Source organism: Lissotriton vulgaris, chromosome 2_1 (assembly GCF_964263255.1).
Source record: "Lissotriton vulgaris chromosome 2_1, aLisVul1.2, whole genome shotgun sequence".
Taxonomy (NCBI): domain Eukaryota; kingdom Metazoa; phylum Chordata; class Amphibia; order Caudata; family Salamandridae; genus Lissotriton; species Lissotriton vulgaris.
This window is the reverse complement of record NC_141687.1, coordinates 1,465,534,020-1,465,549,111: the sequence shown is the minus strand read 5'-3', so window position 1 is coordinate 1,465,549,111 and position 15,092 is coordinate 1,465,534,020. Positions and strand designations below refer to the sequence as shown.

Sequence of the window (15,092 nt, the reverse complement as noted above, 5' to 3'; positions counted from 1 at the left end):
CAAATCCAATGGGTTTCGCTTATAGGAAGGCTATTGGCTTTACCAATGTCTTTTAGCTATGTTGTACAGCAACATGGGCGCTGTCCAACATGGCTAAACGCTAGTGGTGTTGTGTAGAGCAGAGTAGCATGGAGGAGAGTGGAGTACAGTGGTGTAGACTGGAGTGGCGTGGAGTGGTGTAGAGTAGCGTGGAGTGGAATAGAGTGGAATGGCGTACATTAGAGTGGTGGAGAGTGGAGTAGACTGCCATTGTCTGGAGTGACATAGTAAAGTGGAGTGACACAGTTGAATGGCATAGTGTGGAGCGGTGGAAAGTAGAGCAGTGGAGAGTAGAATGGAGTGGAGTAATGTAGAGTGGCGTAGAGTGGCAAAGGGAGGAGCAGTGTGGCGTTGAGTGACATTGTGGGGAGTGGCATAAAGTGACAAAGACTGGAGTGGAGCAGCGTTAGTGGTATAGAGTGGCGTATGTAGGAGAGTAGGATCTGCTTACTATGGTTACCCCCACTTTTTGCTGGTGTTTCACTGTTTTTCGACTTTAGTCTGGCTGGGGCCCTGCTATCCAGGATCCCAGCCTAGCTGTTTCCTCTCTAAATTGATTACCTGTACTTTAGGTACACTCCAGTTTGGTTACTGAGGTACCCTTGTAAGTCCCTAGTAAGGGCATAGGTACCCCAGAGGCCTACCAGGGGCTGAAGCATGTATTATGCCACCCCTGGGAAGCCTTCCAAAATGGCACCACAGGACTGCTACTGCAGCCTGGGTAAGGTGGTGCATGCACCCCTTACTAAGATAAAGGTTAACTATATCTACATTCTACATGATGCACTGGGCCAGGGACAGACTAATTTGCATGTAGCCAGGTTCTGAGCTGGGATGGTGCAGTGAGCTAAAAAACGGTGATGGATAAAGCCCTGATCTGTTGACTGGGTAGGAGTACTCTGTTTAATTCAGATACTCTGTACATCACCACCCCCTTTTCTGAATCGTTTTGTCCACCACAAGCGTGGAAGGGTATGCTCAGATGCGAGTCCCTTGCTCACTGCACCATCAGGATTCAAGCAAGCCGGGCCGAAGACGGCTGTAATGCCAGAAACCGGTCCCCGGAAGCTTGTTTCCTTTCCAGTAAAAGAATTGGCTTGGTAGCTTGGTAGCTTGGTCTGCCCTGTTCCCATGATGCACTGGGCCAGGGACAGACTCATTTGCATGTAGCCAGGTTCTGAGCTGGGATGGTGCAGTGAGCTAAAAAAGGGTGATGGATCAAGCCCTGATCTGTTGACTGGGTAGGAGTACTCTGTTTAATTCAGATACTCTGTCCATCACCACCCCCTTTTCTGAATCGTTTAGTGTATTGGGGCTGGGTGGATGCACTCTGAGAGTGCTTTGAAGTCAGCACTGGGGGCACATTTGGTGTCCCTGTGCATAGCCCAGTTCAAACCGGTTGCAGGGGCTACCAGCCCCTGCTCTGGCGTGAAAATGGACAAAGGAAATGGGTGTAGCTACCCCTCATTCCAGACCCTCCCATAGGTGGGTCCCCAGAGTATGTCCAACCCCTTTTTCCTAGTATAAATAAGGGAACCCTGGCAACAGGACTTTAGATTACACCTGGACAAAACTATGAACCTGAATCCTGGAACTTTGATGCTCTACTAAAGACTAGAGGACGGAGGAATCTCCCTTGGGGTCAAGGAGTGACTCCCCTGCTCAAGCAAGCACCAACAAAGCTTTTGCCGGTCTGCATCCCCGAAGCTCCCGCCGGACTCTGAAGCATTTGCAGCCCAGGAAGAGGATTTCCAGACTTCTCGAAGGCCGACCCGAGTCCCCAGCAAAGCTGAGACGCGCAGACCTCACGAGTGATGTTGAACCGGAACCCCTGGACACCGTGCACATTTGCTAGTGAATTGACTTCAAAAGCTTTCCTGAAGTTGTGCTTTGGGTTACTCGTAGCCCAAGCCCCGAGCACCATCTGCACCGAAGATTGTGGGCCTACACTCCACGAGTGCTCCGTGAGCCCGCTTCTTGCATTTCTGCTTGAGGCTCCTTCGCGATCCCTGGTCAGTCCAGTGGTGGGTCCCCTTGAAGGTAACTCTACTTTTCCTTGGGCTTCCCTGGTTGCTCCAGACGTGCCTTGACTCCCCACCAAGGGGGGAGTTCCTCAGATCTTGCTGGTCTGCACCAAAGCATTTCTTTGATTCCTGCGTGGGTTGCTGTTGCCAAGGCGTGTTGGCTCCAATCCGGAAATCGACACCGCAGCACCGAACATCCTTTGTGGGACAGCTCTAATTCAGGACCTGGTCGTCGTCAACACTTCCTGGTCTTCGTGGTTAAAGAGTCAAGCTTCACCTTCTTCACCTGAAATCACGCCACATCTGTAGGCATTCGACTAACTTGCCCCTGGTCACTGGCAACTGACCCAGACTCTGTACCCTCTGCTTTCAGGTTCTTCTCATCTTCGATCCAGGCTTGGATCACACCGGACACTTTCCACTGGACACCAGCAGCACTCTACAGCTGATCGCCATTGGAATCGACGACGAAACCCAACTCCAAAAGACACCTTTGCACCTGGCTTCCCTGGGTGAGGTAACTCGAGTACTCCGGTGCTCCCGCAGATGTTGGCTCTAGAACAACTTTGCTCCAAGTTGGCACTTGGAGCAAAAGGGGTTTGCTCCAAGTCCTCTTCTAAGTGGCCTTTATCTTTAAAATTCCAACCGCGACTTTCCCCATAGAAGTGAATGGTGATTTGTGGCTGTGTTTAGAAACTGCACGCGTCCCCCGTGGGTCCCCTGTGTCACTACCTTGGGTGGTTCTGGTGGCCCCAGCCGTTGCACAGGCTCTAGGCATTGTATCTACGCAAGTCGTCGTTCTTATACCACTTTCTTAATATATGGTTTGGTACGCCCCTAGGGCTCAACATATATTGTGCTAATTTACTGTGTGTTAAATTTACTGAATGTACTTTTGCCTCTAGCCTCATACAGAGACTAGAGGGATGTGTTTAGAATAAATACATATATTTTATATATATACCTGGTGTGGTTCTCCTTTCATTTGGTCATTCACGAGATTATAGACTGGTAAAACAAGCTGCTTTACATTCCTCCAAGACTTAGCCTGAAGACTGCTCTCCACAGCTACCACTAGGATAGCTTTCTTTAAAGGTTGTCTTTAACCTACCATCAATAAGGGTCGTGTGGACTGGCGGACTGATGCAAGGTGCCCACTAGAATAATGTACAGCATATGCCAGGCCAACCTCTCACAGCGTAGACTAGAGTGGCATGGATTAGATAGGTATAGAGTGAAGTGGCACAGACTGGCGTGGAGTGGCTTAGAGTAGAGTGAAATGGCGTGGAGTGGCATGAAGCAGAGTGTCACAGAGCTGGGTGGAGAGGTCTAGAGTTAGAGTGGAGCAGGGCCGGTTTTAGCTCTGATGGTGCCCTGTGTGAATATGTCTGTTGCCCCAATGGACACCTTTGGCACGGATTCCCTCAGTAGCACCCTTCAACAGTGCCCCTCAAGTCTCCATAACCATTGTTTATCAGATTAATTTAGTTTTATAGCGCCACTCATACCAGTGTAAGGTGTTGCAGCACTTTACATCACACGCACATTGCGCAGAACCAATTATACATGTGTAAATCAGGGTATAGGAAATGTTGCATCAGACAGGACTACAAGGTGTAGTGTAGGAGTGCCATTATTGTTCTATATTAGGATCTTGACTTAAAAAACGACAAGTTACAAAAGGAACTCTTTTACAGAAGCTCTCTATTTACATTATATGCGCTTTGTTATCTGAACAATACACGTCCTTAGCAGCAGGCATTTTAACCCTCTGCGCTACCTTAGTATGAGTCAGACTTCCCCAAGACAAACCTCCAGTCTCTTTCCAGAAAGACGATTCATCACCAGTTAGCTTGACATTTTAATTTATGTCTGAAAATTGCTGGAGGCAAGGAACACTGGCAAGAGGTGCTTCTAAAATGGAAGTATACATTTTGAAAAATGACGCCCCCACCCCAAGTCAACGCCTGGTGCGGTGCCACCGATCGCACCGCCCTAGAGCTAGCCCTGAAGTGGAGTGGCGTAGAGTAGCGTGGTGCAGTGTAGATTGTCATGGAGTGCTGCAGAGTGGCAATGAGTGGAGTGTCGTAGAGTAGAGTGGTACAGAGCAGAGTGCCTCAGAATACAGTGGAGTAGAGTGGAGTAGCATGGAATTGAGTAGCATAGCTCAGAGTGGAGTGGTGTAGAGAGACGTAGAGTGTCTTAGAGTAGAGTGGCAAATAATACAGTGGCATTGTGTGAAGTGGCATGGATGTAGAGTAGAGTGCAGTGGGATGGAGTAGAGTGGCACAGAGTAGAGTGACACAGAGCGTAGTAGAGTAGAGTGGCACAGAGTAGAATGATAGAGTAGAGCTGTATAGACAGGCTTTTTGGCCCTAGTGGGAAGTGATATAGACTTTAATCTTGCTCACATCTAGGATATGTATTCCTAGCTTGTGTTGGCCCTTTTAAGCCCTTTCTTCCAGACCTAGAAGAGGCCATCTATTGCCTATTGGCTTTGGCCTGTCATTTTTGCTTATAGTAGAGGTTGGATCCTGTGGTCCTGACTTTATATTACACATTGGTATGGTTTATGTAGGTACTCTGACAGAGCTAAGGGTTATTTCATCCTTCTTAGGCCTACAAGGTCCAGAACTAGAAAGACTCCATTTTGATGGAGCTGAGAGGCTTCAGGGGTAAAGGTAAAGTTTATAGTTAAGGCTGTTGACTGCTAGGGGAAAACCAGTCAGGACTGCTTCTTATCCGAGGAATGTGTTTGTCTCTTGGGCCCAGACGTAACAAGCAGCTGGCCACTGCGGTTGCGCAAAGAGCTCTGGAGCTAGCACAGGAATTCGGTGGGAGGCAGCCCTCTGTTGGAAATTTCCATGAGGGGAGAGGAATCCATATTAGCGAGCTGCAGGAGAGGAGGAGTGGTCAGTTCAGTTTGGTTCTTGCACAGGAGAAAGCAGGATGTCTGCTGGAGCTGCAGAATGCAGTGCAGTTCTGGAATGGAGAAAGAAGGCAGATGATTGCTGAAGCTGAAGAGAGAGCAGTGCAGAGAGCAGTGCACAGCAGATGGAGGAGCTAAGGCTGTCAGCTGGAGCAATTGAACCAGAGGCGTGTAGCTGTGGTGACGGAGGGAGAGACAGAGAGAGCCCTGATCCCACCAGAGACAGAGAGAGCCCTGATCCCACCAGAGTCAGAGAGAAATCTTCCTTCTAATAGGTGAGGTAGTCTAAACTAGTCCCCTTTACAATTACACCTTAATCTTGTCCTTATTCCCTAGGCTATTGTATGTCTAATCCTTTTCTTTCAGCGGTGTGTTAAAAGTTCCTGTCCCCGCAGATAACCTTGTACTGTATGTCTAATCCTTTTCTTTCAGCGGTGTGTTAAAGTTCCTGTTAGTCATAGAGACCCCGCAGATTTGTGTATGTGTATTTCATCATTGTTAAAATAAAGAGACCCCAGTTCTTAGTGAACTAGTGTGTATTTGTGGTTCTTATGATAGAGAGCGTTTTTGCTCCTGCAAACAGAGTGTCTCCTATTTCAGAGAACAGGTAACCTTTTCTTCTAGTCAGATGTTACAGCCAGAACAGATGCTGCCCCTGATCCGGTAAGTCTGAACAAGTAGGGAGAAAGAGGAGCCCTTGAGCTAGGGAATTGTTGACACTAAGTAATTCGGCTATCCCATAATAGTATTGTAGTAGCGAGCCCTTAGAGAATAGTGAGAGAGACTTCCCAACATAGAGACAGAGAGCTGAAGGTATTCATAGGAAAGTGGTCGTCATTGGTAAGTGGCGTTAGTGAGAGCACTGATTCGGGTCAGTGCGTAGATCTGCCGGATTGTAGATCGTGTGTGAATGAGAGCACTGGGAAGGAGACCAGTGTTTAGATCTGCCGGATTGCAGATCGGATTGTAAGTGAGTGAGCACCAGGTAGGAGACTGGTGTGTGTAGTCCCGCTGGATTGGGGACACAATAGAAAGAGAGTGAGCACTGGGGCTGCAGCCCAGTGTATATGGCACGCTGGAATGTGTGTCCAGTGAGCACTGAGGGTGAGCAGTGTGTATACCCGCAAGATTGCGGCTTGAGTGAGCACTGAGGGTAATCAGTGTGTAATGGTAGATAATCAGAACTGCCCCATGGTAGATTAGTCTGGACCCATGAGGTCGCGAGACTATGAGGTATGAGTGTGGTGTAGGGCATGGATGTCCTTAGTAATCAGTGAGTATTCTTAGTATCCCTATAGATTTAGTGGTGTTTCTGATGATATGAGCTTGTATATTGCGAGTTCCCCATCCTCAGGTAGGTACCCAGGTGCCTGGATAGATGGTCCTGAGGAGGGAGGTGGTTACGTTCCGGCTGGGTTAGAGGGGCTCTCAGGAGCTGATCCCATCTGGTCCGAAAATCCGGTCGGTACATCTGGCGTCACAAACTGTTTACGAAGCCTGTGTGACCTGGCCATGTGCTTGGATAGTTTCCCATATGTTGTGGAGGAGTGCCCTGATCGCCAGTTCCATCTGGCGTAGTCTTGCAGTTTATGAAGCCTGTGTGACCTATGGGCTTGAACAGTTGCAGTGTAAGGAGATTGCAGTACATCATGGCATTTGGCTTATGCAGGGTGGAAGAAATGCTTTTCATCTTGGTGTTTGACCTGTCAGGGTTGAATGGTAACATTACGTGAGGGAGCCAATAACATCTTTGTGATGATCCAATTGTACAAATGTGTGTGAAAAATGCTTTTAAATTGCCCATTAAATTGCTTGCTGCATCTGCTTATGCTGTGCAATGTGAAATGTGTTCAATGTAATATGACTTGTGGAGTTCCTTGTAAAAAGCTCCTTGTAAATATGGCTTGTGAATAGCGCCATGTAATTGTGGCTTGTGAGGAGCATGTTCTCATTTTGACTTGCTGTGTTCCTTGTGAATTGCGCCTTGAATATATTCCTTGTGAAGAGCTTGTCATTATTGAACTTGTTGACTTTCTTGTAAATATGGCTTGTGAATAGCGCCATGTAATTGTGGCTTGTGAGGAGCATGTTCTCATTTTGACTTGCTGTGTTCCTTGTGAATTGCGCCTTGAATATATTCCTTGTGAAGAGCTTGTCATTTTTTGAACTTGTTGACTTTCTTGTAAATATGGCTTGTGAATAGCGCCATGTAATTGTGGCTTGTGAGGAGCATGTTCTCATTTTGACTTGCTGCGTTCCTTGTGAATTGCGCCTTGAATATATTCCTTGTGAAGAGCTTGTCATTTTTTGAACTTGTTGACTTTCTTGTAAATATGGCTTGTGAATAGCGCCATGTGGTTATGGCTTGGACAGGGCATGTTATCATTACGTTAGGCAGGAGAGAGCTGGATCTCTTTCAGGTGCTTGGGGATAACGTTTTGAAGATGTGCGTACGTGTTATGTGAAAACGTGGAGAGATAAGTTCTTGAATTTCCCATTTACTGCAGACATTGGGGAATGATTGTGTTTCAGCTGCCAAATGGTTAATATCTTGAATTGAGAAGGCAGTATTTATTTTAACATGCTGTTTAACATGCATGGTTATTTGAGCTGACACTAAAAGTCAGTGAGTGTTTAGATGAATGATGGTTTGATTTGACTTTCATTGGTTGCTGGGTTCTGCCTATGTGCTTTGTCAGCGTGGGTTTGCCTTGGAACTGATGTTTTATGTGTCTGACTCTTAGAGGTCGGTAAGTTATAAATCAACCAGTCGGATTGAGATAAGGGTTTGCACGGAGGGAGCAGTGTTCTTTTAAATGTGCTACTTGATATGCATCCACAGACGTGTGGAGAATTATTTTTGAATGCATGATTTAAAATGAGTGAAAGATTAAAAAAAAAATGGCCCAGTTAGAGTGCACTCTACGGGCTGTTTTCATTAATTATTTCGTAGAGAGTTTTCCACCTGGAAAGGAATATGCCAACCGGTGTTTTGGAATGATCACAGATTGTGAATAATTACTCTTGCCCAACAGTGCATGGTAACATGTGCTTTTAATTAGTGAAATGCAACCGTGTGTTTTTAAAACAAATGTGTTCTCATTATTATTTTTCCAAATGCAAGCTGAACCTTTTTCAAATGCAAATGTTTCTGATATGTTGCAGTCCATTGTGTGAGTGCGCCCACTCAGTTAGAAAAATGACTATTTGAAAAAAACTGATGAATCTGGCCTGCAATGTAAAATTTTGGTGTTTCACATGTTATTTTCCAATACTAAACTGTAAGGTATCTGCTAATATTTTTTCCTTTGCAGCTAGTAGCAGTACTGAATTATTTTGAAATGCTTGCATGTCACTTAGTTACAAAAAATATATGCCCTTATTAATTATTAATATTAGGATGCTTTTCGTCACGTTTCAATTTAATTTAGTTAGTTTGAGAACAGTGGTTCTGCATGGGAACAGAGTTGTTTTGGCTTCCAGGGAATGTGTTTTTGACCTTGACTTAGCTTCACTCTCAGAGAAAAGCTGTTTTGTGAAGGGAGGGCCTTTTCCCTCTGGGAGCGCCGAGCAGTGCCTGTCTTGTTATCATTGGCCAACCTCCAATTTCTTCCGCGAAAGAAATGTTTATGTAAGGGAGGGGTCAAGTCGCTCTTCCTTGCTGTCGGCGCAGACAGCTTCATTGCCTTCAGATAAGGGATCCTTGTACATGCAGAATAGTTGGCAGACTCTTGGCCCTTGGAGTTAGTTAGATACAGTAGGCCTGGGTAAGCTTCCCTGATTAGAGACTAGAGATGCATGAACTGAGTGCTTGGCAGCGCCTTGCTCCTGCAATGAGATCAGCACTTGGCAGTGATTCAAATTACTTCACACTGTAGCCTGGCTTCTGCGTATTTTTTGGGGCGGATTCAAAACTCTGAGCACGAACATCTTTCTGAAGGGAGGGGCTGTCTCACAGAGGATTTGGGTGTTGCTTAGCCCCAGCCCTTCTGGCTGTGTATGAAAAAATTAGATTTTGCCCAAACAAATGTAAAAGTATATGATTTTAATTATTCCTTGAATTCAGAAGAATGTTTTTATTAATTAGGATGTTTCTTTCGACAATGAAAAGCACTTGGGGTGCTTTTTAAATGGAAAATTTTATCTTGCTAGATTAATGATACTGGTTTTCTCGTTCTAGGTTATTGGGTTGTGGTGTTTGGTGTGTGCATCGGCCCACCCCCCTCCCACTCCCTTTATTATTTTACTTTTTTGTTTTCATTTTTTTTATGTTAGTTAGTTATTTTTGGAAGATGGAACCAGACCAGACCGGAATGGTGGTGGATGAACGGCGGAAGAAGTGCTTCCTTGGTACCGGATACAGATGAAGATGCTGGGTGGTGACCTACACTGATGTCCCAAAATTGACTGCCTTGAACCCCAAAATTATGTTAAAAGACTTCTTATTTTGACCACATCGCTGCTGTGGTTATTTTTCCCCTGTGCTGAAAATTGCCAATTAGCTGAGCTCGTCATGAGCATGGAAGGGGTTAACTGTACTCTATAATCGGCTGCCTCAGCGGTCAGGTTCAAACCCCATACAATTTCTTTGGATATATTTTTGACAAAGCCAAAAATACAAGAAGTCAATTTTTCCCATATTGTTTTTTTTCAGATGGACATTATCACAAACAGGCCCCACTTTTAACATGTTCTCATGGTTTTGATGTTTATGTAGTACTATCTTTAGTTTTTAGGATGCTGTGCTATTTTATACTGGTTTATCTTTCACCTATTTTAGTTTTCCTGTTTTCTGCAAAACAGTTTTTGCCAATGAAAGATCGATACAGAAAAATTGTACTTTTTTAAATGGTGGTGCACACATGTGTTCCATAGTGTGATACAGTGAGAAACTAGGTGCTAACTGTTTTGTGATATTGTGTCTTTTATATATGCACCACATTTAGATAAATTTCTTTGATTCATTACCAAATATGCATAGTGCTATACCAGCTATTTTGTAGGAATGGGGTTATCTTTATTTTCCTGTTATTACACTTTCACTTTTTTTGATCCAAGGGTGGCTACCCTAGACTTTCAGTTGTCCTGGGAGGTGTGTCTTTTAGTATGGTTATGTCCTACATTTATTATTGATGTTTGCCCAGACCTTGAGAACCGTTTGTCATGTTTATTTCTCAGAGTTCACCAAATTTTTCCTTAAGTTGACCAATGTAGGTAGGCCTCATTTAGGCCCATTGTTATTTTTATTCCACACACATTGCCCTACACCAATAGATTTAATCAGTTATCACTAGAAGTTGAGGCACATTTAGTTTGAGGATGCTTTGGTTAGTTTTTGTTGTTATCAGATCAAATCTTAGATATGTTTTAGCATTCAAGTCAAGGGTGCTTTGATTTGTTTTCAGTTGGTTGTTAGATTTCTATTCCCTACATTAAGTTTCAGGTGGAATTTCCTTAAGTTGTCATTCATTTTAGAGAGTTTTTTTGGTTTTTGGTTTTGTTGATAGATTATGTTGATGTTTATTTACTTGGATGTTGTTGTTTATAGATGTTCGCAAAATAAAGTCTAAGGGTGGAATGTATAGACAGGCTTTTTGGCCCTAGTTGGCAGTGATATAGACTTTAATCTTGCTCACATCTAGGATATGTATTCCTAGCTTGTGTTGGCCCTTTTAAGCCCTTTCTTCCAGACCTAGAAGAGGCCATCTATTGCCTATTGGCTTTGGCCTGTCATTTTTGCTTATAGTAGAGGTTGGATCCTGTGGTCCTGACTTTATATTACACATTGGTATGGTTTATGTAGGTACTCTGACAGAGCTAAGGGTTATTTCATCCTTCTTAGGCCTACAAGGTCCAGAACTAGAAAGACTCCATTTTGATGGAGCTGAGAGGCTTCAGGGGTAAAGGTAAAGTTTATAGTTAAGGCTGTTGACTGCTAGGGGAAAACCAGTCAGGACTGCTTCTTATCCGAGGAATGTGTTTGTCTCTTGGGCCCAGACGTAACAAGCAGCTGGCCACTGCGGTTGCGCAAAGAGCTCTGGAGCTAGCACAGGAATTCGTGGGAGGCAGCCCTCTGTTGGAAATTTCCATGAGGGGAGAGGAATCCATATTAGCGAGCTGCAGGAGAGGAGGAGTGGTCAGTTCAGTTTGGTTCTTGCAGAGGAGAGAGCAGGATGTCTGCTGGAGCTGCAGAATGCAGTGCAGTTCTGGAATGGAGAAAGAAGGCAGATGATTGCTGAAGCTGAAGAGAGAGCAGTGCAGAGAGCAGTGCACAGCAGATGGAGGAGCTAAGGCTGTCAGCTGGAGCAATTGAACCAGAGGCGTGTAGCTGTGGTGACGGAGGGAGAGACAGAGAGAGCCCTGATCCCACCAGAGACAGAGAGAGCCCTGATCCCACCAGAGTCAGAGAGAAATCTTCCTTCTAATAGGTGAGGTAGTCTAAACTAGTCCCCTTTACAATTACACCTTAATCTTGTCCTTATTCCCTAGGCTATTGTATGTCTAATCCTTTTCTTTCAGTGGTGTGTTAAAAGTTCCTGTCCCCGCAGATAACCTTGTACTGTATGTCTAATCCTTTTCTTTCAGCGGTGTGTTAAAGTTCCTGTTAGTCATAGAGACCCCGCACATTTGTGTATGTGTATTTCATCATTGTTAAAATAAAGAGACCCCAGTTCTTAGTGAACTAGTGTGTATTTGTGGTTCTTATGATAGAGAGCGTTTTTACTCCTGCAAACAGAGTGTCTCCTATTTCAGAGAACAGGTAACCTTTTCTTCTAGTCAGATGTTACAGCCAGAACAGATGCTGCCCCTGATCCGGTAAGTCTGAACAAGTAGGGAGAAAGAGGAGCCCTTGAGCTAGGGAATTGTTGACACTAAGTAATTCGGCCATCCCATAATATTATTGTAGTAGCGAGCCCTTAGAGAATAGTGAGAGAGACTTCCCAACATAGAGACAGAGAGCTGAAGGTATTCATAGGAAAGTGGTCGTCATTGGTAAGTGGCGTTAGTGAGAGCACTGATTCGGGTCAGTGCGTAGATCTGCCGGATTGTAGATCGTGTGTGAATGAGAGCACTGGGAAGGAGACCAGTGTTTAGATCTGCCGGATTGCAGATCGGATTGTAAGTGAGTGAGCAACAGGTAGGAGACTGGTGTGTGTAGTCCCGCTGGATTGGGGACACAATAGAAAGAGAGTGAGCACTGGGGCTGCAGCCCAGTGTATATGGCACGCTGGATTGTGTGTCGAGTGAGCACTGAGGGTGAGCAGTGTGTATACCCGCAAGATTGCGGCTTGAGTGAGCACTGAGGGTAATCAGTGTGTAATGGTAGATAATCAGAACTGCCCCATGGTAGATTAGTCTGGACCCATGAGGTCGCGAGACTATGAGGTATGAGTGTGGTGTAGGGCATGGATGTCCTTAGTAATCAGTGAGTATTCTTAGTATCCCTATAGATTTAGTGGTGTTTCTGATGATATGAGCTTGTATATTGCGAGTTCCCCATCCTCAGGTAGGTACCCAGGTGCCTGGATAGATGGTCCTGAGGAGGGAGATGGTTACGTTCCGGCTGGGTTAGAGGGGCTCTCAGGAGCTGATCCCATCTGGGCCGAAAATCCGGTCGGTACAAGAGCGTAGAGTGGAGTGGAGTTGCATAGAAGAGAGTGGCATTCAGCAGTACAGTTGTAGGTGTAAGTAACTAAAGCGTCATTAGAGATGGCAGATAGGGTGAATGCAACAGAAATAAGAAGCCATATGCCTTTGTTAAAAGAAGCAAAGCACACTGCACGTCTGGGAACAATACTAAAATGAGTGTTGCAAAAAGACGAGAAAGTACACCTGAACTTGGTCCATGCTCCAGGGAGAAACTAACACAAGAAATTAAGTGAAGCCTATGGGAACTAACCAATCAAAAGATTGCCCATGAGAATAACAAGGAAAACAACTAATGGTATGCTGTGGGTGGGTTGTAAGCTCACTGAATTGTAAACAATATGTCTTGCATCACAACGCATTCGCTGTGTAGGTGAGACCTAAAAACCAAACAGCAGCTTATTTGGGCTTAGGAACTTTCTTCCTATTCTAAATAGCAGGGCCAAAATCCATGTACCTGATGAAAATGAACCCTATTAATTACTGAAGTAAAAATTAAAAGATCACTCTTGCCTCTCCTACCCACCTGACGAAGGAGTAAGGCTGCCTTTTATAAAAAAGTCCTGAACGTCCTTGGAGCAAAGATCTTCCATTTGTTTTGGTTTTAATGAAAAGATAGAAGTCGCAATCAGAGGACCTATTGTCAAAAGAAAATCAACATTATTGCAAGTTATTGTTTAAGAACAAAATACATCAATGTCAAAGGTCCGAATAAAATGTTCAATTATGAAATTAAAAACTGACATTAAACCTAGTTTTCATTTACGAATATAATAGACTAACATGGTTTGAAATAACCTATTATTAAATCAAAAGCAATGCTAATACCAGCTATTGCTTAGAGAAACAAAACACCAGTTCTACACAAATTTTCACAACATAGATAAATTAACGCATAGCTTGAACAGAACAATTATAGATGTACAAACCTGCAAATGTTAATTCATGCAATGAACTTTATGGTGCCATTTAGTACTTCACTGTATTATGGTCCTCCTTAGGAGTGACCAGGAAATGGTCTCGTATTTCACCACCCCTACATTTAACGGTACCCTAGTCTCCGGTAACTCTGTGGGAAAGGGAATCAGCAATTCTTGGTCAATCTCTCCTGGTAATTCCTCATTTTGGCCAGACTTTCTCCTGGAGATCTTGCCCGCTTTTAGTAGCTGTGGTCTCAGCAAACAGACCTGCAGTGTTACTGCAAATCTCATAATTTTCACCCACCCGGGAACAAAACATATATTTTAAGGAGGGAGTGGCACGTGACGTGTCAAACCTCCTGAAGCAGCTGTTGGCCCTGTGGACCCCATCCCCCAGGGCCTTCTTTTATTATAATGGTGAGGGGGACAGGCAGAGCCCCTCTGCATGCCCCTCGGGGCCCAGGGGGCCCCGTCCCCCGGAGCCTTCTCTCACAAAAGGGAAGGGGACTTGCAGTCCGCTTCCCCAAGCCCCTATGGGCCCAGACCACTTCACCCCAGGGCCAATATTTTAAAAAGGGAGAGAGGAACTATGCAGCCCCCTCCCTGAGCCCCTGAAGACCTCAGGGAACCTATTCTCCAAGGCCAATCTTTTAAATAAATGGGAGGAAGCCGCATGACTCCCTCCCCAAGCCACTGGTGCCCCAGGGACCCCATGGCTGGGGCCAATGCTTTACAAGAAGGGAGGGATGCACATGGCCCCCTTCCCATGCATTAATGGGGCCACAGGAACCCTAATCGCCCAGGGTCAGAGGTGGGTGCCCCTGTCCTCACCCACAGTATTATAAGAAACACTGGCCCCTCACAAAAGGGGTTAAGAACGATGGAGCACAGAACCACAGTAGGACCTGTGTTGATATTCTCCCCAATGGAGATACAACACGTTTAATAAATATCAAACAATTGAAAGACAGAAAGCAAAAGCATATACATAATTACGTGGGTAACGGGTTGGAAGTCAACAGATTTCCAGACCTCAGGCATTAAAGTACATGGTGCCTTTGTCAATAAATACATATTTAAACAGTCACAATATAACACGCATCCTATGCTCCCCAAAAATTCAAATGAGCCAATTAGGAGTCAAGATGTAAAGGTCCATGACGTTTCGATGCCCTGCTATAATTGGGGCATCATCTTCAGGACACAAAGGTTTATGCCTGAGTGATAGCATGTGAGTACTCACAGGCCAGAAACAAGGGGGTGGGGGGACACTTAAGTATCAGATGCTAAGGACGCCAAAGCCATACGTCTGTAGGCCGAAGTCCTAAAAAGGGCTGGAAGTAGAGTGGCAACTACAGTAGTGTTATCGGTAGTGACAACACGGTGGTGGAGTCCTGTCCGTCTTCATGGGTGATCCCTACATCGGGGTCGCGATGAGGGTAGAGGGTATATATAAGGTCATTAGATGCACAATGGTGTGATATAGTTGATTTAATAGAGGAACTGGTAGGGCGCACTATACGTGTTGGTTGA

The 15,092-nt window shown here is 45.0% G+C and overlaps 1 protein-coding gene across 1 annotated transcript in view; it reads right to left on the bottom strand.

The window, feature by feature from the left end:
- Positions 1 to 15,092, bottom strand: part of LOC147732761 (uncharacterized) — a 503,177-nt gene that overhangs the window by 242,249 nt on the left and 245,836 nt on the right. Inside the window, exon 3 of the mRNA XM_086957325.1 lies at positions 13,166 to 13,276. Coding sequence (XP_086813451.1) covers positions 13,166 to 13,276 — 111 coding nt within the window. The remainder of the gene's footprint in view (positions 1 to 13,165; positions 13,277 to 15,092) is intronic.